At 35.7% G+C, this 26305-nt stretch overlaps 1 protein-coding gene across 1 annotated transcript in view; it reads left to right on the top strand.

Moving 5' to 3' along the window:
• The window catches only part of CACNA2D3 (calcium channel, voltage-dependent, alpha 2/delta subunit 3), a 481287-nt gene that overhangs the window by 417795 nt on the left and 37187 nt on the right, over positions 1-26305 (top strand). Inside the window, exons 29-32 of the mRNA XM_009334218.1 lie at positions 15362-15423; positions 16585-16629; positions 22676-22738; positions 26019-26089. Of these exons, the coding sequence (XP_009332493.1) occupies positions 15362-15423; positions 16585-16629; positions 22676-22738; positions 26019-26089 (241 nt within the window). The remainder of the gene's footprint in view (positions 1-15361; positions 15424-16584; positions 16630-22675; positions 22739-26018; positions 26090-26305) is intronic.

Below are 26305 nucleotides of genomic sequence, written 5' to 3'. Positions count from 1 at the left end.
TCACTCACCAGACAGTCCACCCATCAAATCCATACCTCTCCAGTTGAGAGAGAGGGATGTTGTGGGGGACCGTGTCAAAGGCCTTACAGAGGTCCAGATAGATGACATCTGTAGCCCTTCCCGTGTCCACTGATGTAGTTGCTCCATCCTAGAAGGCCACTAGGTTAGTCAGGCAGGACTTGCCCTTGGTGAAGCCACGCTGGCTGTCTCGAATCACCTCCCTGTCCTCCATGTGCCTTAGCATAGCTTCCAGGAGGATCTGTTGCATGATCTTGCCAGGCACAGAGGTGAGACTGACTGGCCTGCAGTTCCCCGGGTTCCCCGGGTCTTCCTTTTCTCCCTGTTCAAAAATGGGGGTTATGTTTCCCCTTTTCCAGTCAGTGGGAACCTCACCAGACTGCCATGACTTCTCAAATACGACGGATAGTGGCTTAGCAACTTCATCCGCCAGTTCCTTCAGGACCCACAGATGGATCTCATCGGGTCCCATGGACTTGTGCACCTTCAGGTGCCTTAGATGGTCTCGAACCTGATGTTCTCCCACAGTGGGCAGCTCTTAATTCTCCCAGTCCCCGCCTTTGCCTTCTGCAGCTTGGGCAGTGAGGCTTGAGCACCTGCTGGTGAAGACTGAGGCAAAAAAGTACCTAATTCTAGTACATTTCTACCAGTGTTGTGAGAAAAGGTGTAAAATCTGTAAATTGGAACTTAAAGTCATAAAGTTCTGGGAAAAAAGTAATTGTTGTGTTGTCTCTTTTTTTTTTAGACTTTTAGGATTCAGACTTTCAAGCTTTTCTCTGAACCACAAAAAAGAAACCACCCTCTTTTGTTTGTGATCACCTTCTATTAGAGTTAGTATACACCCACCATGTGATTTTAGAAAGTACACTATTTGGGAGATAAAAAAAAGCTCCAGGCTATTTCTGCTATTTGTAGTTGTAGACTAAAAATTGATGAGGATATGCTTTGAAAAGATTCTTATTTTCTAACTTTTTATAAAGCAGTAGGTCCGGTATTTTTGGAAGAGTGGCCTTTGCTTCTGGATAAAAAGAAGGCATTACAGCAAAACAAAAAGGTTTCCTATTCTGTCTTAGTTTTAAAGATCGAATCCTGCCATGTTTTTCTCACCCAAGATTGCTTCATGCAAGTTGGCATGCTTGTTTCTGGATTGCACCCTAATCTATAACATATGATTGTAAGAATACTTAACTATTATTGCTTTCATTCATAAAATTCAAATCACTTTTCACAGAATGTGAAGTATCCTTCCTCCTGTTTCACAAATGGGGAAGTGGAGCACAGAAAAGTAAGGTGATTTGATCACGGTTGCACAACAGGTAAACACCAGAGCAAGGAACAGACCCTAAGCCTTCCAACTCCAGTTCAGTGCTTTAGCCACTGGACCACCCTGTCTTCATAGGCAGATGTTCTCTGATGGAAGTTTCACAGAAATCCAGATGCCATGGGATAATGTCCTTATATATGAAGATTGTAAAACAAGACCAATGTTGTCATTTAATAAAAGAGATTATTTTATAGATATAAGACAAGTTGACACATTTTAAGCAATGGCAATGCTGATGTTTCCTGTTTTTCAGAGATTAAGATGGGCTGAACAATGGAGGGTTTCCCATGGTAAAAGTACTGTTGTAAATGTTTCTTCTGGTAATGTAATTAGGAAGTATTGGCTCCAGTTAATGTAACTTAAACAAAACATGTTGTCCTCAGCAAACTTGTTAAACAGGCATAGCCTTGTCTAAAAAGAAAACAGGGGCATATAGTGTTTCCATGGAAACTCGGTTAAAATGCTGATTTGTGGATATGATCATAATCAGAACCACAATCTAACCTGATTGAATTAAACGAAAAAGAGTCTTAGGTATGAAGTCAGCACAGTATAAAAGTATCTCTACACATGCAGAAGTCATAGTCTTCTATCCTTACAGATGCTTTCTAACTGTATGTAAAAGCAGGGAATAAAGCAGGGAAATTTGTGTGGGAGCCTCCTCTTTTTCCTTCTATGGTCAGTTGTACCATTTTTAATACAAAAATCAAGATCAGAATTTAAAATAAGTCTGTTTAAATATACTTTATTGAAGTTGGTTATAGCTTACTGCATCTCTAATGTGTGTGTTTGATTTCCCTTTTTTTAATGAAGGGGAGAAGGGCTTTTCCCTTAGGGTAGGGCATATCAGCTCTGTACTCTGAAAGACTGGAGAAGATAATCTTTGCTTCCCTTATAGACATGCTGAGAAGATTTATTAATTCTGAAAAAGATTCTGGCACCCTTGCTTGTAAAATAGCAGTAAAATGCAGAGTTGATTGAATTGACCCTATTAGAAAATTAACTATGTTTTATAAAACGTGTTATAGCAACATTTCCAAGAGAACATCTGTCATTTAGAAATGTCTACATTTTGGAAAGTATTTCAAAGTATTTTGATGTCTAGGAATACACTAGAGACTTCAGAATAACAACCTAATGTTTACCAATTGCAGTGTGAAATAAGTGCTTCTGGAAATCCCATCAGTATCAGTCTACCTTTGGTATATGCCTTAACAGCTATAAAAATCTGGCCTTTGGAAGGCTAACTTTCTTTGTAAGTCAGTGATAGGTTTGCCTTTATATGACAACATAATTTCTGAAAATTCTTGCCAAAAGTCCTTTTTTTGAGTGGAGATTTGAGGACTTTTTGCATTCTCCAGAGCTCCATTCTGGAAGGTGCTAAGTGTTCTTATCATATTGGGCATCCCTTAACTCTTGCAGACTTCAATGAGCACTAGCAGTGCTCAACACCTTTCAGGCAGAAGCCGCAGCTGGATTTGCACCTATCTTGCAACTTAGTAGAAATAGAAGCTATTTAGTATGATAAATCTTTAATTTAATGGAATATCAAAGACAGCTACCTTTCAGCAAGCCTTCCTGATTTATTTCAAAGCTATTCCATTAAAGAGGATTACAGCTGGTATCCATGATATTGATTTCCCTCAAAAAATATTAATTTATATTTCTAAAATATGCTTTACTGCTATATTGACAGCTAAATCCTACTAATCATTAGGATATAAATTGTAATATACTACTTGTTGAAGCATCTGGATAAAGGTTTATGTGATGTAAGTATAGTACATTTGTACTTCTATTGTGGAAGTCATGTCAGCACTTGCACTGTTTCCAGAAGTTAATAACTCACCCAGAGAAGTTCACTTATGATCATAACTTGGCACACAGATCTCAGGCAATGATGACATTTTATTAAGAAATTTTAAAAATCTGTCAGTGCCTTTTAATTTTATCAGTCTCAGCATTTTTAAAAAGCCTTCTTTCTTTGTTGTTTTCTTGGAGTATCCATTGAAAACATTTATTAATTATGTATTTGGCCATAAATTAGTCAATAGATTGTTCTTTGTATTTTGTGGCGGTATTTAGGGAGGTCATTTCAACTTTGACTAATGAAGCAAATAAGCTCTTGGCTAATTTTCAGCAATATGAAGATCTCTCAATTCATGAATATTCACAAGATCAGATCTAAGCAAACATTTCTGCTGAAGAGTATGTAGGCTTATGTAGCAATTCGGAAGATGTTAATTTGTTATTTTTCCTGAAATGTGGTAAGTAGACAAGTAAGATAGAAAGCTGTCATTCTGTCCCTCAATGCCTGACCTGTTGGATGCACATTAGCTGTTTTCCAGTTCACACACTTGAACTTCTTCAGGTTAGATAAAGCAAAAGATAAATTATTTTCCCCAATATAGTTTATTCCTAAGAGGTATAATTAACATTTCCTGACAGGGTTTCAAAATGGTGGCAATAAAATGTTCTCATGAAATAAAGTTAAGTAAATGTGAAAATGTTCAGATTATGTATGGCCAATGTTAATCCATGGTTTTAGAAACTGAATAAACTTTCAGGTGAGATGTTTATATGTAATATACTGAATACATCTTGAAAGATGGTATTTCTTTTCTTTTACACATACAAAGTAGGAGAATATGAAAAAGAAGAAAAGTTTTATTTCAGTATACTGGAAAATCTTTCAGTGTTATTAATCTAAGATTACTTTCCATTCCTGACACGGTTTAAATCTCTAGTTCAGGATATTCCAAGAATGCTAGTTTATAGCTCAAATACTAGCTCTTATTTTTGTTGAGCAAATAGGCAGCTGTGTTCTTTTCTACACAGAGTGTCAATAAAAATGCATTTTTGATCCAAAAATGGAAAAACAGGCAAACAAAGCTGCTTTTGCTGCTAATACTGTTCATGGAAAAGTATAATGTCTATCTTTTGCTATTACTGTCTTTTAAAATTGTTCAGTAAAAGATACAAACATAAATCAGGAGGGTTGCAAATCCACCAGCACTATTTTCTTTGTATTTGCAACTACTATGAAACTACTCAAATCTATTTCAAACACATAAAAAAGTGCGCCCTGAGTCTTTTGGGCACATACAGTTTTTTGTACCTTTCTAAAACTATAGATTACCACCATGTGGTTAAACAGCAAAAACATGGTTAAATAAAGTAGTGATCTTAGAAAAATAAGAACGTGAAAACTACTGTGGAACATTACAGTAAATATTGTTAAACCACGACAACTTATAAAACATCCAATAGGTATGGCATTGAAAGGCTGGAGAGTTGTATTTGTAATGAGGTATTTCTGATGTATTATTTGACTTCAAATAATGTTACTCATATTTTTAGTAATTCACAGTAATTTGCTAATCACAGTATAGCACAAACAGTTTGTAGACAATGCCACTATTATTATACCTCAGTCAATAAGAGATCCAAGACTTATTTCCAGATGATAAATGGTTTGATAAAATGTTGGTGTTTTCTCACTCGGTGTCCTAAGTCTGGTTTCACTAGTGAGATTTCATATATTCACAGACCTTGTATGCATGCAAATACCCACGATGATAACTGGATAGAACATGCAGTTGGTAGTCAGTGTGTTCTGGAGGCGGGAAGAGTTGAATTCTCTGTCTTTTCCCTCAGTGCTAAGACTGGTAGCAGTAGGATCTCCATGTCTTGGCTTCTAGGTCAATGGTAGGATAGAAGGCATTGAACTGACATGGGAAAAACTGGACAGAGACCTCATGAGTTCCTTTTGCAGTGCATGCCATAACATTTATCTTTATTGTGTCATCCAAAGTATTCTGTGCCTGGCAGTAGGACAACTTGTAGCCATTCTGCTATGATAGGATTTCGGTTTGGGAGGGATAAATTTCCTTGGAAATAAGAGCAATAGAAGCTTTGCCCATTTCTGAAATCAGCCTTTCTCACAATGCTGAGATATGTAGATACGACTTTTTTTGTCAACATGATTAGACAGTAGCCAGGATCAAGTCTGAAAAAAAGAAAATACTATCAAGGTTTGAACGTGTTGTATTTTAGTTATAAGTGGAAGCGGAAAGCCTGACATCTCCTAAGAGAATCTGGTCACTGTCTCCAAGAGTTCAGATAAGTATCCTAATTTCTGCATGTTTGTCTGAACTTTGAGCCTCTTAGGGTTCATTAATTGCAAACTTGCAAATCTTGCCTTTTGGCCGAGATATGAAGGGTATACTGGCTAAGCTACTCTAAACTAGGACCTCAGCTGTAAGAAGTGAAGCTTTTTTTGAGAACTTGACAAGTCATGGATTCTCCCTTAAGATTTATAAACGTGCTTACAAATATATACTGTTCTTATTTTTTGTTTCAGTCATGGGATGTACTTGAATATTGCCAAAAAATGAGCAAGAAACCTATAAAACTAAAAAATGGTTAGGGAGTTATTAAAATACCATCACCGCTTCATTATTTTAGTGTTACTGTGGTCAGATTTCAGTCTTCACGTGCTTCCTGTACCATCAGAATTCAGAAATATTTGTCAGACTAGTGGCCATGCAGGGGGATGTTGGAAGAAAGCTGAAGGCTCACAGGAACTCCCTATAAAAATTCTGCCACCAGCACAGGTCTTTTTATGATGGCGCTTGCCTTCTCTCTGCATGCTACTGAAATATTCCTGAGACTCTAATAATACTACCCAACCCACTGTTTTCTGTCTTTCTGTGCTTCTGTCTTTCTTTCATAATGGAATGAACCAGGTGTCAGTAGGTGTCAGGTATTTTCTAAAAGTCACAGGGAGGATACTCCAGACACCAGACAGGGCTTAACTGTGCCCTGCCTCACCCTCTTCAAATCATGCAGTCTAAACCACTATTTTATACTATCAATGTACTCCTTGTATTTCTCAGGAACAAGGTATATATCTTTCCAGCAAAGTGCACTTAGTGTAATTTTGCATGCCAAGTGGTTACCTCCCTCCAGGCTTATTGGAAGGGTTTTTTTTCTTGGTTTTTTGTGGGTTTTTTTTTAAATTACAAATGGATTCCCAAGTAGCTCCCTTGAGCTGTGCTTCTGGTACACAAAGTTTATCGCAGGGTAAATGAGTAGATTTCTGTGGGAGCCCTTTGTTAGAGTGTTGGCAGCACATCAGCTACTATCTTGTAAAGTTTGAAATACAGCGTAACTGTCCGAATGATAATTTACAGATAACCTGTTTCCCTCCAAGCTCCTCAGTGAAGCCTCCTGAAAGGGCAATGGACTTTCAGTCAACAGCATCTATATTTTTTAATGTTTTCACTCAATTTATATCCTTTTTGTGTTTCCTCCTGCTCCTGCTGCTACTTCATTAGTCCTCCAGAAGGAAGATATGTGTCAGGGAGTCAAAGGGAGTCTGGTTTATGATGATGTTCACAGACTGCCCTCCGCAGTTCAGTTTGTCAGGGGTTGGCTGCAAACCAAGCCCTTCAGCTTTCCCTGGTGATTTGAGTTTGGATGAACTTCGGCCTCACAGCAATCATCATCCTGCTCCCCTTTCAGCTTGGCCTCACATCAAGTTCCCAATATCTCCTCCCTTTCTGCTTGAGCTTGGCCTCCAGGAAATCCCAGCTGCCACTGCCTTCCCTGTATCTTGGGAGTTTCCATCCAGACAACTTCTTCCACCACTAATTCTAAAAAGCTTCTGGAAGAAAATAGCAGGTTTGAGGTCCATGAGTAAAGAGGCAGAACTTCAACTTTCCATTGTTCATTTAAGAAGAATTCACTCGTTTACATGTTGCATCCCAATAGCTCTGATGAAGGAAGTATTCTTTGTGTTGCTAAAATCTTATGACATATTACGACATGAAAACTGTCTCCCATAACAAACTAATAATTATATAGGACTTACAAATGTTTATGTATGTCATTCTACTTATTTGATGATAAAAAGATAAAGGTAAGATACCAGTAATAATACAGGATTTTTTTCCTGAATATTGTTTAGAATCCAAAACTATGTGATAATTTGCACTTTGAGATTTTTTGTAATTTACATTGTATCTAGGTTAGTAAAAGACTTGTTTTTGGAAAAATCAGTCTGTAAATGTTAATGAAGCACAGTAGCTCAAATTTAAGTGGAAAAGGTAGGTGCACATTTACATGGATTTCAAATGGATTTAATATTAAAAGAATTGTAAAATACTAAAATAATTTAAGGATACCTAAATATGCAATAGACGCATTGTGGGGTTGGGCAAGAAGGTTTCATGTCAGAGAAGCTACAAGAAAAGTTGTAAAGAACATTAGAAATCTTCACTGAGTTAAATAATAAAATATTAAAAAAACCAACCAACAAAACACATTGCAGAGGACAGTTTGTGAATAATAGTAGTATCTTATCCAAACACATAACTGATATTTTATTTTTGCTGGGGTAGGAACTATACTTTATTATAAGTAAAACAGAAGAAAGTGCACAACTACTCGATAGTTTAGCCCAGCTTTTTGTCATTTTTACTCTTTTATCACAGGCTACCTATAACAGTTCATTATGAAGATGGCTAGTATCACCACCAAGTATTGAGGTTGCCCAACGCTTCCAATTATAAACTCATGTTTTCAGTATATTAAAAAATAGCCAGTCTTAAACTGTTAGGCTGAAATTTTTTGTCTTGGGTGTCTGAATCAGGTTCAGACATTCTGGATAATAAAACTAATATTTTTTCATGTTAAAAGAAAATTCTGGGGATCTTCTGTTTGAAGAGAGAAACTGAAGAAAATGGGCTAGGGTGAGAAGAGGAAGGTATGGGTAGAATGGAAAAGATCCCTGCGATCAAGAAGGAAACTGAATGAAGTGTGAAGTTTGGAAGGGTGAAACTGCATTTTGCTGTGCAAGTAAACTGAAACTGGGATTAGAAGCAGTCTGGGAAGTGCACATTTGATGAATGCTCGTTCATATTTTTTACATACCCTGCATGTGATGAAAGAATGACTATCACTGGGAATATAGCTATGTTGGATGATACTGGAGCATAACTATATTACTGTAAGAGAGTGCCTGTTGGAATACCTCTAGTTTATTAGCTAAGACATCTTGGAATTGAGGGGGGAAAAATATCTGTACATTTGGTTTTTAATTACAGTACATAACACATGTTTTATAAGTATTTTTACGGGCATCGTCTTCGGTGGTGGGAGTCTTCCATTAATCTGTACTAGAGGTACTTTTTGGCAGTTGTGGCGTTTATTTCTCAATATTATGCATTGGGGTGTGATATTCAGTGTCTCATTCTTTGGCTGAGCTAAAAACTGAAGACAGATTTTGAACTGAAACAGATTTAGAGTATAAACAAAAGAAGTGCAATCAACTTTTTTTAAGTAGTTAAAGGTGTTCTGGAATATTTCACATTTAGTTATTAGATATTTTAAAAGATAGTAATAAGAGGTAATATGAATAGGCAGAAAGAAGGGAATCTTAAGGAGTCTAAGCTTAATACATAAAGGCGATACAGATTAAAAAAATAATCCTGCTACAAATCTGTCTCCAAGATTTCTTATTTTGAAGCCAAGTTAAAGCTCATTTAAGATAATTCCATCAGAAATAGGAGGCCCAAATGTCCTCAAAATGTTGAGCGTCTTTTATGTACGAGAAAGAATCTTAGTCTATACTGTATTCTGTGGCAAAAGGGAATGGAGACCTTAAGGTATCTTTCTAACCCTGCTGATCTAGTGCTTTTGTATAGTGTAAAGTTCTATAGATATTTCACAGAATGAACATCCTTTTAGCTTTTACTACTTTTTCTTTAATTATGTATTTGGAATCCCTCTGCCAGGTTTATAGGGAGATTCAGCTCCTCTCTTGCCTTAAATCAGTCTAATCTATTTTCCTCTCCTATTTTAAGTGAGAGATGATTCTTTTTACTTAGAGCCTAAGAGCTTTTGTAATTCTGTGCACAGAAGTAATTTGTTGAGGAAGGCTTTCCTTATCTTTCTGTCTATTTGCTTAACCATGGAGATCTTGAAATGAACACAAGCAATCCTGATTTATTTTGAGTAGTTACTTGTTTTCCTTCATGTTTGCCATGATACTAAGCAGCCCTGAGCTCTGCAGTGGTTGAGCACTTCCCAATACTTCTATCCTCAAAGCATCCCACTAAAAGAGTGAAATATTACCCTCAGCCATGGAATCAATGCATAAGGAAATTACTTATTTAACAATAATTATCACTGGGACAAGAATTTAACTTTGTAATTCTTAATGATCTGTTATTTCATAGGGTACGCACTACAGAATAGCAGCCACTTTATTAAACAAAGGAAAGAAATCTCAGGGAGTTAATAACTGTTTTCCATAGGCAGCATTAAAGGTATTTATTGGAATCACCTAAGTAAATTTGCTAATATGATTGAAACAACAAAATTGGATTTGCAGTATTAATTTGAAGTGACACATTTTGTGTTACATGGAGAAGGAGCCTTAATACCCCTCTGTCAGCTCACATTAGTTGATCTCCTGTATACCTCTAGCTCCATCCCACCCTTCCCAGTGACATTACAAAGGAAAGGCAGAGTGAAGACAAAACCTTTTCTCCTCATCTTCACTCATTTTTTTCCTGGCTGAAGAAAAATTATTTGTATATCTTGGCCATTTTGATTGAACCAAGCCTACAAATGATTAAGAATACTTTATAATATACTTTAAAATGTATATTCCATGTAAAGATAAATTATAGTGTTTGTTGTTTTGTTGTTGTTTAGTTTTGTTGTTTTTTAATTAAAAATGAGGGCATTATCTGGATAATATTTAGAAAAATTTCAGTGCAATTACACTTTTTTTTCCTCTAACCTCTGTGGTAGCTCTTACACCCAGGAGGCTAAACAAGGAATTGGTGACATGGGAGAGATAATTCTGAAGTTTCCCTTTTCCCCCACATGTAGCCAGTTTGTAAAACATAGATTTAAAGATAAAGTAGCTTGGAGCACAGATATTTCATTCTGAAGTTCTGAAATGCTGAAGGACTAGGGATTGTTCAGAAGAATGTATTGGCTCTAAAATCTTTTGAAGTATATTTGAAGAGTTCTTAAGGCATTAAATGCCCTGACCAAAAAATATCCTGTTAGTTACAATGTTCTTGAAAAGCTCAGGGTAATGAAAAGCTCCGGGGAAAAAAAAGCCTGCAAAAATGCTTTAGTATCACCTCAGGGTTGAAAATAAAATTATTTTCACATACACTAACACTGTCAATTCTATTGAATGTAGAGGCATTCAAATAATTATTAGCTGAATTGTAGGAAACATTCATAATTGTCCTTTATTATATATTACATAGAATATAGAATATTTAGAATTTACTCATTCAGTGACAGGGAAGTTCCTATGTGGAATTGTGCAAGGAACAAAATGTAAAGAAACTAAAATGGTGAGATTCAAATCTCACATTAAGATATACCTCTTCAAAGAAAATGTCTATTGCTGCTTCCACCATACCATGTTTATGGGAGCTGTGTTTTCTTCTCCTATCCTGCAACATAGGTACAGATCATAGAATCATTTAGGCTGGAAAAGACACTTAAGATCATAAAGTCCAACCATCATGTAGCACTTCATTATTTACTAACAAGTAAAAGGATTACAAAACTCTAATTGAGGAAATATTTCACAAGGGAAATATGTAATCTGTTGTGTGTATACTTAAAATGTTGCCATTATAACATTGTATTACCTTGACCAGAGTAGACTAAGTTTAAGATGCATTTCTGTTTTACCTTCTTCAATGGTATTGTACCTCAGAGATTAGTGATACAGCTCTTTTAACGGTTAAGTAGAGAAATAAACTGAATCTTTTTTGAAAAGTAAGGAAGACAGTAACTAAATTGATAATGCCTGGGCAGTTTCTACACAAGCTACACTACTGCTGAAATCATGGGAATCTGCTCAAGTGGGAGCAGGCCCAGTATTTCTCACTATCCTTTATTTCCCCTCACAGTCTGTCCAAGAAAGTATCAAATTTCATAGAGCTAATACTATGGAAACAAAACAGCAGCTGCCTGCCTCCTCTCATCTTCATGAAGAGGGATGCTCTACGTTTCATAGAAATTAGTCCCAGTATTTCAATTGTCTTTATACTAGAGCATTCCATTGTGCAACTCATTAAAACATGCACATGGAATCTTTTACAGATGATCTTTGTCATAATTATCTTGTTACTGTTTCAGATTCTCTCTCATATGGTAAGTAATTTATACTGGACACTAGAAAACCTTCACTACATATTCACTTTCTTTTTATTTAAGGAAGATTCTAGGCTATATATTTAGCACTTCTCTACAAAACATTTACACTTAAATCTTAGAATCGTAAGATAATTTGGATTGGAAGAGATCTCCTGAGGTCATCTAGTCCAACGTCCTGCTCAAATTTGTATATACATACAACTTCATTGTGGGAGAACAATAGTTTTAATTGTTCCTTAATGTTTATTACACTTTCATTAATAGTTTACAATAACAAAAATGGCATTTAATCAAAAGTTACTTTGCCAGATATTTTAAACAGGTCAGCCATGGCAGATCAAATAATCTCTAAATTATGGAGACTTATCACTGACATGTAATGGAATATTTTGTATTCTAATATCACTGTTATCAATCTGTACTGGTATTTTGCAGTTTAGATATACTATAGGTCTTGGATAGATGCTATATGTGTTGGATATATAAGCACAAACGGATGAACTTCCATAAACGTAGTGGAATATATCTTTGTCTTCATCCTTTAAAGCTTAATGGATGTTTCGTACAAGTTTAAACCTTAAACTGATGTTTGGTAACAACTCTGTTCTTTTCCATCATCAGGATAATGAACTTGATAATTTTCTCAATTTTGGCAACTGCTTCTCTGCTCTGGGTGGTAATGTCTCTAATAAGAGTGCAAGCTCCGAAGGGTCGACCTTATCAGGACCTTAAATAAACAATATCTAACCTCAGTCTGCTCATCTGTGCCTGTTAAGAGCAGCAGTATTTCTAACTGATAGAACAAGCGCTCTGTTTTACTGATTTACTTGTTATCTCTTTGGAGAGCGCAGATCTGTGTTTTATTCTAAGCCCCGCTATTGTGACTGTCTGTATCAGATTGTTGTGTGAACTCTGGTATTAATTTCCTTTAGGCATCATTTTTCTAGCAGTAAAATAAGAATATTAAGACTTAACCACGTTTAGTGAGTATTTTGAGATTCTTTGTTGAGAGGTTATTTAGTAAATATAGGTTGTTGAATTTGTTAGCGTTTATGAATGAGTGAGGAACAGAATTTGTATGGCACCTGAGAGTCCAGAGGTGGAGACAAGAATTTGGAGCGTTTATAGAAATAGTTAAACAGATTAGGAACCTGCTTGGTTATGGAACCATAGAAATCAGTAGGAGTTAATAGCAACTCTGCATCAACACTTCTGAAAATCTGCATCTTTAAAAATCTAAACACTTTTGAAAATCCATTTTTTCAGGAACTCAGCTATTCAAAACAGATTAGCCAGAAGTAGCAGCTCCATGGGTCTACGTACCTTAATTCTTTTGTTCCCCAGAGAAAAATGCCTCCTGGCTTACAGCTATGACCCAGCTGAGAAGTGAGGTTGCCTCCACTAGGTCCTGTCAGGTTACCTTTAAACTGAGAGCTCAGAAACGTTTAAGGATTCGCAACACATATTTAAGAATTTACATTTTTCCAATGCAGAGTAAAGACAACCATTTCTCACTTCAGTTTCCCTTAGATATCATGTTTTATTGCTCGGAAAGCTTGTTCTTTCTCTATCTTTCAGGAAAGAACTCTCATCCTCCATGATCAGAAAGCTATTGATTCCACCTGAAGTCTGCAAAAGATTACATTCTTTGCAGGTTGGAGTCTTAGACTGTTAGAGTCAAATCTAGGCCTTGATTCAGTAAGGTACCTATCTGTGTATCTAATGCTGATCATGTGGCTTGATTCAGGGAATTCAACAGGAATGTTCACATGCAGAAAACAAGGCATAAACTTTGCTTGCTGAAATCAAGATGACTTTTACTGATCTAAATGGTTTTACATTAATTCTGGATTGGTAGAAATGTAGTATGAGATTGAAATTTCAAATACTGATATAGCATCCAGGAGCAATATGATTTCCTTGTGGAAAGTTCCTGAAAATGCGTGTGTTTTGCCTCCATTTCAGAAAAAGCGTGTAGGATGTGCAGATCACCTGCATGCTAGGAATGAACCTAAAGGCAAAAAACAGATGAAGAAAACATGTGCTGCATGGCTGTCAGATAGCATCTTCTCATTGACTGTAAAATAAGTTACTAGATAATAAAACGTAGCTGGAGAGAGTCTCCTCTGGAGATTATTCGAAAGGCGAACTGGATTTCTCTACTTACTGTCTTAAGCAAAAATGTCCGAGTTGCAGATAGCAGAAAACTATTCATAACCTGCTATAATAAGAAAACACCTTATGTAATTTCACATCCCATTGTATCAGTTCATTACAGATTTCATTTCACATACTTTTTCCTACCTGCTAACACAAAATAAAATATATGCATGACATCAGCATGTGTGCCTTTGCAAAAGCAAGTACCAATAATCGAAATGTAAATATGTTTTCAAATGATCCCTGCTGTGGAAAGTGGAGGAGGAACGTATAAATGAAATTTTCTTCAATTTTCCAAAAATTTTTTGGAGTTTTGTTTGTTTTTAAACAAAATATAGTAGCAATGAATTTGCTAGGAGTTAGGTCTTCAGACTTTCAAGGCTTTCAGAACTGTAGCTTTTGTGAAGAAAATAGTATACTAAGGTTATAGATTAGTCATTAGGGCCCAGTTCATTCTTTTTACCCTAGCAATTATGTATCCTCTAAGCTGACATGAAAGAGCTGTAGGGCATTGAACCAGAACCTGTTGATAAATTGTACTGAACAACTAGAATATCACTTGGTACAGGGCCAGCACTGAAACGCTTTTGCAGAAAAGCCTAGCACAAGGTGTGCTCTGTGAATGAGTGAAAGCATAAAAGATGACGGTGCAGGGATGCAGCAATAGCTGGTAAAAGCAAACAAAGCAGATGTCTTTAGCCCCTCTATCCCTGTCTCCCTGCCATATTCTTCATCATATCAAGTTCTTTTAAATAAAAGGAAGCTAATTCAGAAATTTTCAGCACGCGTAGATGGATAAGTTACCATTCTCTTAGTTTAGGCAGGTGAGACCAGAAGAATCAACTGCCTTTGGAGCTTATGCAAACCACAGTGCATTATGTTGTTGTTCAATAGAAAGAATGTAGTTCTAGGTCTGATAGGAACATCAGATGAGGCTGAAAGGTTCACTGATAGTAGGAAAAACATAATCCCACCTGAGGTTATGAGAAATATATAATTTAAACCAGTAGTATCTTGAATCATTATTAAAAAAATTACAAGCTATTATCATTAGTATCCTTTTTTTTGAAATTTGAAAACCCATAATGCTTGTCAGATACTTTCATTTAACAGAATTTCACATAACGCTCTTAATTTCAAATTTTTAAAGAAGTTTTTAATGTTTGAAAAAGGCTTCTTGTGTTCCAGTGATAATTCATGGATTAAATTACCCAAAACCAAATGATCACTTGAAATGTTAACCAACATTTTCATGTTGTTTCAGCACATCTTCATGTGTTTCAGCACAAAACACATAGTGTGTTCCTACAGCTGTTACATTGGTATCAGTAAAATGTAAATTTGAGATAGATGTGAAAATAAATATGTTCAGCTTGTGGTTCTTTTGTGTTATGGGGACATATGCAATTTGAATGGTTTGGCTTGTGTATTCTTCGCGTTATATTAACAATGCCTTCATGTTTAAACAAACTGTAAATGGTTTAAAATATGACTGTGTGGTCGCTTCAATTTAATTAGTTGTTTTTTTATTTTAGGGCTCACTTTCCCTTTTTATTATAAGACTGTTTTTCCTTCTGACTAATTTTAAATAATCATTTTGAAGGAATTAAACACACTGGTTTTATTTTATTTATTTTTTTTTATTTATGTCTTTCCCAGCTGTAGGTATCCAGATGAAACTTGAATTCTTCCAGCGGAAATTTTGGACTGCAAGCAGACAGGTATATTTTAAATTGACGTTTTCTTTGTCATTGAATCCATAACAGCTTTCTGACTGTGCAGATGATGATCTGCAATTTTTTTGTCACAAGCAAAACTATTGTAAAGAAACAATGTACCTGGAATATATAGTGGCTAGCTCTTCTGATTTACATTCCAGTTCATCATTACAAAAAAGAGAATCCAGTGGTCAAAAACAGTTGCTTGTTCCCATATTTATGGAAGCAAGCAGAAAGATTATTAATTTTAGGCCCCTATACATAAGGAGTTACTTTGTTGGCCTGACACACATTGATTTTCTCCCTCAGAAAAAGTGGAAACAGTAAACAAAACTGTGATATTTATTCGTTTTCAGGGATAGCAGAATTATGCCTTCTCACTTACTTAGGACCTATCTTTGGACATGAGGAAAAATTTCTTTACTGAAGGAGTGGTTAAACATTGGAACAGGCTGCCCAGGGAAGTGGTTGAGTCACCATCCCTGGAGGTATTTAAAAGACGTGTAGATGAGGCACCTAGGGACATGGTTTAGTGGGCATGGTGGTGTTGGGTTGACGGTTGGACTCGATGATCTTAGAGGTCTTTTCCAACCTTAATGATTCTATGATTCTATCTTCTAACATCCAGTAACTGAAGTATCACGTAGATTAACTAGATTATTGAATCATGGTTGGCATTCATAGTCTTTAATAAACTATACCTAAAATGTTCAGGATATAGAATTTGTACTCATCGAAGAGGATAATCATGTACTTTCTAAAGATTAGGAGATGCCATCCCTATTTTGAGAATAGATTGTAACTGTACTGTTTCAGAAAATAACCCCTAAAATGCAGGTCCTACCCCACCCCTGCTGGAAAATCATGTATTCTTGTCTACGAATGGTCTCCAAGCTTCTAAAGCATGGAGGAGATTATGGTGTTTAAAACAGTTGAAATTGTTACAGTGTGAATGCACCCTTTCTCTGCAGACAGGAACAGAACAGGATTGGTGAACAGATTTAAAACTTTCCTAGTCATTTTTAGAACAATTGCTGTCAGATAAAAATGTAATCAATATCAACTTCTTTACAATTGTGCTTGTATGGATTTTTAAAATGTCATATTTTGTAATTATCAAATGAGAAATGAAAATATTTTATTGATTTTTGATATCATCTCTAGTGTGCATCTCTCGATGGCAGATGTGCTATAAGTTGTGATGATGAAGTAAGTATTTAACAGATTTTTTTTCCCATTTATACCTCTACTGCAGTAGAATATGAAGTTGATGAATTTAGTTTGACCATCTCATTGTATATTATAATCTCCTGGTGTAATTTGGAATCACCTTCTAAATATTATACTATTTAGATAGTGAGACCTCTTTTATGACTGCTTACAAACATTCATTTAATTACAAGGTTGACACCGATACCTCAAATATGCGTTGTAACAACTTGTGCTTTGTGAATCCAGTTTTGAAAATAATTTGAAGCTGTTCTAAGGCATTTTTTTACTACTTTATTATTCATCTTAGAAGCTAATCTCTGGTGTTCACACTAGAATTGGACATGAATTCAGAGTTGAATCTATGCAGAACTAATACATTAATAGCACTTCAGAAATAAAAAAAGAAGTAACCTTAGTCAGTTTGGCTTAATGAACTCACCAAAGTAGCTTTTTATGTAGTTTAATTTGTTAGATAAAAATAGTATTTTTAATATCTTATGCATAGATTTTTGTAAAGCATTTGACGTCATACCATATGATGTTTTGGTTAAGCAACCAATGTATCACAGGTTAAATGAATTAAAAAGTGGTTAATAAACTGCAGACTGTATTGATACGTGGGGAGGAATTAGACATACAAGATTCAAGAAAATCAGAGTTGGGTTTGAGATACTGTGTCATGTATTGTTAGTGATTTGGAAGAAAACAAAGTAATTACTGATAACATCCGTGTGTTATCTCTAAACTGAGTGAATGGTGTGAGGAGATCTGGATCATCTGATAAACTGTGCTTGAACAAGCTATATGAATTTAAGTATGATAAAATGCAAATTCATACATCTGGAAATAAAAACTGCAGGCTGTATTTGTATGATACTTTTCATACAGTGGCCAAAAGAGCTATTGCAAAACATACGTAAAAGGCAAAAGCCTGTTTGGCTCTGTAATTTATGCTAATGCAATGTTTTTGCAATTTTGTTTTAAGGACAATAACATTTTTTATACAGTTATAAACAGTTTTATTCAGTCTTTTACACATGCTTAGTTGTTTTCAGGAAAGCTGCTATCTGTATGGCCAAGAGTCAGCAGTCAGCACAGCATTAGTTTTTACACCCTTTCCAACAAAGCATAACATACAGTACTCACAGCAAACCATGAAAAACTGAGCAGTCCCCCCACCATTGCGAACTGTGGTGTTTAAACAATGCCTTCTCATCTCTTTTCTCTGAAGCCATTTCTTTTGAATATCTTCAAGATCTCACAAGTTTGTGTCACTACTTTTTACAATAGGAACCCACATAGATTATTTGCAGTATTCCAAAAGTCTTTATTTTCTCTTTCTCTGCTGTCTCTTCTTATCTTTCTTATGGTCTCGCCTTACAGGTCTCTTTCTGACTGTCCCAGCATTTGAAATAGGCTCCCACTTCTTATCACAGAGGTGCTGCTTGCCCTGTGTTAATGTATTTCCAATGAAATCTCCACATCTCCGCCATCTGAATCACTGCCCTGACTGTATTCCTGCCTATACAATAGTTAATTCATTTGGAGCGTGCTCTGTGTTGTGTAGCACTACGTTTGTACAGGGCTGTTCAGGACATAAAAAAAAATTAACAGGGATGGTTACATAAAGTACTGTGGGATGTTTCCTGTAGTGAAAGTTAGCAGACTTGGGCTTTCCTGAGGATAGGTGATTCAGAACTTTAAATAACCATGGTAAAAAAAAAAGTTCATGAATATGTTTGAGGAGTGCTTTCTAAGATATGCCATTATTATATTGGATATTTAGTTGTTTAAGGTAAAAAATGTTATTTTAATTTTTTTATTACTTTTGTGTAAATTAATTTATAAAAAGTTTAAAAGGTACATCATCAATCCTAGCAATCTCACTTCTAGGATGCTACTTCGCAACCTCATATACTGTGACATTGAAATTTGTTTTATCGAAAAGTGAGTCCAGGACATAGATGCAGTAATAAATTTTTTTTAAATACATGTCTGCTTAATGTGAGATTCAGATCATAATAACCATTCCAGGGAGAAAGGCAGAACTTAAAACATCTGCAGTTATGAGTGGAACACTAACTTCTTCAGCATACCAAATCAGCAAAACTTACAACGAACTATAGTTCATCTACTAGGACCCTGGGATCTAACAGTTGGAGGATAGCAATAGCAATAAACAATAGAAAATAAAATTTGCAGTAAGCTAAAACATGAAGGCCTGATGATCATGCCATCTTTGGCAATGAAATGGACCATATAAGTCAACATCTCTCTTGCATTTCTAGCTGTAACAACTTACAGACTCTTCCATTTAAAGCTTGTATCATTTTAATCGTTAAGTAAAATTTTCCAACTATGAAGTAATGAAAAACAAAGCAGATTCCACCCACATGTGGGTGAAAGTGCTTACTTAGCCCAAATTCCAGGCTGTCATTTGCATATTAACCAATTTTAAGTTGAGTTCATAATGTTTATTACCCCATTCTCCTAAGAGTGATCAGACATCTATTGAAAAAGAAGGTCTGTGGAACTGTTACCTAAGTTTTGTGGCCTTCCTTTACTGTAGCTTGCCGTAGACTTAATGTGCAAGCTTTACCTTGAATTGTTTCCAGCAGCTTTACATCTTTTCATCAACGGGTTTCCAGTCATAGCCAACCAGCTTGAGCAGTATAACTGCAGGTAGCTTGGGTAAAGTTAGAGTGCTGTATAAAATCTCCTCCTCGTTTAGCCTAAACCACCATGCTTTTGGGATTAAAAACTGGGCAGAGATTACTTCCTTCATTTGTGATAGGCTTTGTGATAGAACAGTAATATTACATAATTTCTTGTGTAAAACATGCTCCTGCTGCAAAGTGTCCAACTACTGCATCAAAACAAGTATGTTATTGTTACCGCAAAAATGTTTTTGGTCTGTCCTTGCTAAGAAGCAAGTACAGACTGATAAAGATTCCAAGAGGGCACAGCCAGAAACAATCTACTCTCTTCTTTTTTATCTCATTGGCAGTTACTAAGAATAGTCATATACTTTGCTAAATATTCATGCAGCACTTCTTTTGCTATTGCATCCATATGCAAAGAAAACACAAGCAGTTTAAAGTCTTTTCAGCTACTTTCACTTGACACCAGCAGGAGCCATGTAAGCGTATGGAGAAATTTAGTAACAGTGCGAACCTTGGCGATTTAAAGATTCCAAACTTTATTTTAATGACAAAACACAACGTTGATAGGACTCAATCAAATATCACAGCTCCTCTGTTGAGTCTGTTGACTTTCACAGCTGTCTTTTCTCAATGGCAAGAAAATATGTGCTGTTATGGTATAAATGAAAGCATTTAAAAGTATTAAGACATTAATGCAAATAGAGTGGCACAATAGTTATACAGAGAATTAGTTGATGAGTTTGTGTGATACTTTTGATTCTAAAATACAGACATCTAATCAATTAGAAATTTCTTTTTTTTTTTAAGAGCTTTGAATTGGCTCGTTTCTTCTTGTTTTCTTGATGTCTCACATTTTATTTTAATGTTCTGTTTTCTTTCTTTTTGGTTTTTGGTTTCTTAACCCATATTACATTCCATTACTGTTATTGTATATTGGAGCTGTGAAAAATACATAGAGGACTTGAACTTGATCAAAGTTACTGTAATTCAAATGTGTTCTCAGACCTCAGTCAACATTCTTGCTGTATTTATTCTGGACTTCATACCAACTCTATTTTACAAGCTCAGGGACTCTCCAACTATGGAACGTTCCCATTGAAATCTGAAGTTCACTGAACTTGAACCTTTGGGCAAACCTGTGCATAGTTCGCTTCCAATACCTGTGAAACACTGTGAATTAAACCTCTTTCATGCAGCTCTAGTCTATGCAAATGCTATTATCCCATGCAATAATCTTGTATCTGAAATCTTCTGTTTGAGATTTGCTAACGTATTGGACAAGTAAATGCACCCCACTGTCCTTTGTCAGTGCTAAATTTAAGTTACAAACTGTTTCTTTAATGTAATGCTCAATATTGGAAGTTATTTATCTTGCTGGCAAGCAGGTGAGTGAATGGTCCTGAATGAATATTTTTTCCCTTGTTAATGTTTCTAAAACGGATTGAAATAGAAACCCTCTTATCTTCACATTCCTCCAAAAAGATACAGATTCCACTTATTGCGTTATGCCTGTTTCCAATAACAATGCTAAAACATTAGTATCTTTTAAAATTCTGAACAATGCTAGTGAATGATTATGGCTTAGAGATTTGAGATATGGCCACTAATTCCTGAATCGAGCCAGTGTTTTCCCAACTGTGTGTAATCCATAAACTATGAAATTAAGCCTATGCTCTTTCTTGTCCAGCGTAACTACTTTCATTTATTTTCTATACTGTGGAGAAATATTGTTTCTAAAGCACTATCTTTAGATTAATCTTTCATGCATGAGGACTGCAAATATATATCCTCAGAAGAGCTCTTTGTTGACTTAGCTCCTCTCCTAATAAAGTTAGTGGGAGGTTTATGATTGGCTTTGGGGTGAGCAGTGTTCTGGTGTTACAGTCTACTGCTGAAATTCCACCCTTCACACTCCATTGAGGTTAAGTAGCTGCCTCTTCTGAATGCGTTAGCTCCACTCGATTCTTTGCTAGCATCATCAGCTTTTCACATTGCATTTGCCAATTTTTGGCTTTCTAGCAGATCAAAGGTTGGAAATGAGTTGTTTCAACTTCCTTTTTGACAGGTTTTCTGTCACTGGGGGTGTCTGTAGCTTAGGTTCCACTATTAGAATGAATATCCTGCATTTGCATTAGGGAATGATGTTCATTCCAAACTTTTGCCTGTTTGGGCTTCTTTGCTTTTTTAAAAACTAAACTTCAAGCCAGCATTTCTGGAAATCTCTCCTCTTCTTCAGCCCCACAGAACAGTACTAATATGTGGCCAGAATGAGACACATCTAAGCATCTTTTGAAAAATCAGACTGCGTTTTCCCAATGTCTTGCACAACTACTACTTCATGGAACTACTTTCCTCTCTAAAACAGCAAAGAGATTTTGCTGGATGTGCAGAGTGTAGCAGAAAGTATATTTTATCATGTCTCTGTGCAGGCCATTTGTAGCAGGAAAGGTTTTGAATTAAAAGCAAAGCCGTGATGATTCCTATATTGGAAGCCATCCTACATTTTTTTTTTACGCAAATGTCGCATAAAATTCAAGAAACAATGATAAAATGTTTGCTGATTTAGACCAACAATAGAAATACATTAAAGATTTAATGCTGAGGTAGGTATTTGGCAGTACTGAAGAGAAACTGAGTTATATCAAGGTTTGAGTTGAACCTTATGTTTAAACTCTGAAGCGCAGTAATTAAAACTTTGCCTGTAGCAAGTAATTCACTTGAGGTTAAAATAGTGCATGCCTGTATGGAGGGAAGCACTGATTTGGGTTTACCTTGTTTTATACAGTTTATACATCTGACCTACGAAAAGCTAACAGTCCTACCTCTAAATCCAGTTCCCAATTAAAAACACAACTTGAAAAGCTTTAGGAGACCTGTGGGGCCTCTTTTACAGAAGTTTCTGGTCCCATCCCCCAATGAACAAATTAAAAACTATTACCTGGGCCCCTGTTGGTCCTCCAGGCTGACACTGTGTTTTCATTAATACATCATTAGGGTAATGACATTGTGCTGATGTTTTTCTCCAAACACAGGAGAAGCCATCAGGAGCAACAAAGTTCTATGCCTTTACAAATTTAGTTATAAGGAAAACTTTTAAGAATGGATTATAAAAATACTGACCTTGTTCTTTTTATGTTTGTTTACAATTATATCTTCCCTTTCTGTACACATCTTTGTTTTGTTTTGCATGAAGCAAATGCATAAAAATTAAATCAGATAACGTCTATAAGTTGAGACTACATTCACTTAGAAGTTATGTAAGCCATTATGACAACCTGGAGGCTTTACCCATTTAGAAGTCACTTGGAATTAAAGTAAGTAATTGACTTATTGCTGTATCGTACAATCAAAAATTAAAATTGTATTTTATTATTTTCCAGGCAATCAACTGTTACCTAATAGATAACAACGGATTTATTTTAGTGTCTGAAGACTATAGGCAGGTAAGTGAAAGATTTTTATTCAATATTCTCATGTAACACACTCATATAAAATTCCTTGTTTTTTAAATAGGCCACTATCTTGAAATGTTAAGGAATTAGTAACATAAAATTAAAAAAATTCCTTCAACAAAGAATGTAAGTTCTTTCTCACAGGAGCTCAGTTTCTGTCTCCCATTGGGACAGGGTCCGCTCTTAAACTCATAAATGTTCTCTTAAAGGGCTTTTTTGCTGCAGAAGTGTCTGTCTTCCATAAGACATTTTTACCCCAAGATTCTCTGTGGCGTTTTTGTGACATGGAAAAGTTGTGGAGGGAGGGAGGACGCTGGGGACACAGAGCTTTTACATTCAGACTTGAGATAATGAAATTTTACAGAGCTGTTAGCTGAGGAATTTGTTTTCTGAAGTGGATTACAGTCATTGAAGGATTAAAACTAAGCACTCGGCATCGCAACAGACAGGACAAGGATCATGATTAATGAGAAGATAAATCAAAACACTGATTTGCTTTGTCTTCATGGAAAATTACTGAAAAATGAATGTATAACTGCTCAATCCTGCAAACCTTATGAAGGAACCATCACCATTCTCATTAACTTTTGCCTGAAAACTGCTGGGATGGTGCCCCAATTATGCCAGAATTGTCTGAAGTTGAATTTCTTTTATGTGTTGGGTTTGTGAATAGGAATATCCACACTCCTACTTAGCCCTCAGGTGGATTAAATTTGTTATGACTAGGTTGGTTACTGAGAAACAGCTATCGGGAAGAGCTCTGGGTGACTTGGAAGAGTGGCTGGAGAGGACATAAAAAACTCGGAAGTGAATGGCAAAAAAGAAGCCAGACTGAGCATTTTGCTTTTAAATTAAAAGCTTGAATTATTGCAACCTTAAATCTGACACTTCTGAAAGTAAAAAGATACAGATATTTTTCACCTTTGCATAGCGCAAAAGTAATTGCATGTTTCCTCATGATCCCTCTCCCCTTTGGTCCATTTTGGCTGAGACTTTGAAGAGCTTATTGGCACGTAAACAAGGGAAATACAGTTTTTCTGAAACTATTATCCTTCCAATGTGTACTAGAGCATTAACTGTTAAGTATGCTGTACTGTCATGCAATAGTCATTTTTCATGATATGTTGTCCTATATGCAAAACCGAGCACCGAAATTGATTATTTTGTTTTACTTTATTAAATTTATTGCTTCCATCCCTTTAGAATTTCAAGCATATTCTGAATATAATTCTAGGATGTACCCCCAAAATAATACAAGCTAAAATTGCTTAAATATTACCTGCATTATGTTAGAAGCAGCCATTTGGGTTTTTTTCCCTTGTATCTATCAAATCTGTATTTTCTACTTAGTTGAGCAATGACCTAAGAAAAACAGTCATTGTAGAATAAACTTGATAAAACATTTTTAATTAAATTAAAATTAAAATTAAAATATTTTTGTCTCGTTATTCCCCCTGTTGTCGTTATTCCCAGGTACTTAACTGTGACTTGTGTAACTGATTTGCTAGTTGATAGTTGGCTACAGCCAATAAATATGATTAGGAAGAAATTTTTCCTTTGGTAGGTTACCTGCCACTAGCCATTACATATTCCCGTGAAGAATATTGTGTGGACAACTGTTGGACCAGAACTAGGCTAGAAACGTGTTATGACCTTGTTTTTTAGTTACAACGGATCTAAGCCTAAGATGGACAGTAAAGTTGTCTCTGTATTTATATAACGCTATAGTAAGATTATGATAATTACCATAGTATATGTTTATATGTGTATGTATGTATACACTCCATATTTATTGTGGATAGAGAAGTGGTAGGGAAGTGGGATGATGCATTATCAATTACTCACCTGTCTGGGGTTGCTTCAGCACTGTTTTTCTATGGACTTTCCAAAAATGACCTGAACTGCTCTAAGAATCCTGTTCGGGGGCAGTGTAATTCTTCATCTGAATTGCAACTAAATCCTAATGTATTAAAAAATAATGGTAATCTGGGTGTTACTGCTTTGGGGGAGAACTAGCATTTACAAATGGAGCTTTTGTGGAGAGAACTGCCACTGAAATGTCTTTATAAGACTGAAGCACGACTTGATAAATCAGGTTTATTACTATCGAAGGTTATACTAGTCATTTATGGTTTGGGCTTTTTGACTGACTGCCTCTTCAATAGTTAGGATAATCTTTCTTCATCAGTCAGCTAGGGCTATTGAAGCTAGTATTTTTAGTCATATAAGCTACAAATGTTCCTCTTGTTTCTAGGAGACTTTACACACCCGCGTGTTTTGGAAAATGTTCCAAGTTTCCCCCGAGTTTAAAAAAAAAATAGGCAATAACTTGCTTTTTAGGTGGAGGAATGCCTTTTTTTGGCTAGGGCTGTAACTTTTCTGCCTGCGAACTCCCAGGTGCATACTTGAGGTCAGCTAAGTTCCTTGTAATGGAATTGGGGTTTAGTTCATACCAAACCTATGGAATCCATGCAATCTGAGAGTGTAGTGCCCTTTCCCCCCCATAAATTGTGGGATTTCTCCCTTTAAACAATGCAGAGAACATACCCAATCCTTCTGGGAGTTGAGGCTCTAAAATAAAAAATGTCTTCCCGAACTATAAAAATGCTGTACATGCAAGATTTTCCACTGTCATATGAATGGCTGCGGATGATGGAGTCACTTCCATATTACATACCAAATTCATAACATGAATGTTAGTTTTCTCAACAGATTTATTTTTATTAGTCCACATGTACTGAACAAGGACAAAATGAGTAATTCATCAGGCTGAGTGGTTTTAAGTATGAAATGACTCTGAATGGAGTTAAATTTATAGGATTGATGAAATGTACTGTTCCAGCTCCTTAAACAGGTCATGCAGGAATTATAAACAATGCTTTTTAATGACTGTTTATGAAATCCTCTCACAACCTGTTTATATCTTTTTTGAGTAACATTTTAATCATAAGGGTTTGTGATCAGATTAATGTGTTTTCTTTACAAGCTTTAGTTTGGATGGCTTTTATTTCTGATATTAGATGTTATATAATGTACCTCAATATATTATTTAAGTTCTCACATCTGCTCAGGGGTAATAATATAATCCCTATAACTTGCCATGACTGTGAAGTCCTCTTCAGTTTTTATGTAGCAGTAGTCCTGAAAACCTATCTATGTAACTGTCAAAGCAGCTCTTGTCAGATCCTAGAATATGCCAGTTTAAATTGCATCCAGTGTTGTTTTGCATTTATCTACACTTCTGGTAATTTCTTGCATTTTCCCCTTACAGACTGGTTACTTTTTTGGGGAGGTTGAAGGGGCTGTGATGAACAAGTTGCTAACAATGGGCTCCTTCAAGAGGTAAGAATTAACTCAACTTTCTATCTCTTAAAAAATGTTGTAACAACAAAATGAAATAAAACAAACCTAAAGTCATATAAAAGAAGGCCATGACTGGCAGTGTGGATAGATTCTCATTTATACTTCTTTTCCATATGATCTGAGTGTAACTCGATGCCATGCACATTGAACGTTAAGAATATTGGAGACAGCCTACAGTGAGTTTCTTGTTAAAAG

Source organism: Pygoscelis adeliae, unplaced genomic scaffold (assembly GCF_000699105.1).
Source record: "Pygoscelis adeliae isolate BGI_AS28 unplaced genomic scaffold, ASM69910v1 Scaffold411, whole genome shotgun sequence".
Lineage (NCBI taxonomy): Eukaryota > Metazoa > Chordata > Aves > Sphenisciformes > Spheniscidae > Pygoscelis > Pygoscelis adeliae.
This window is presented reverse-complemented; position numbering and strand designations above follow the sequence as displayed.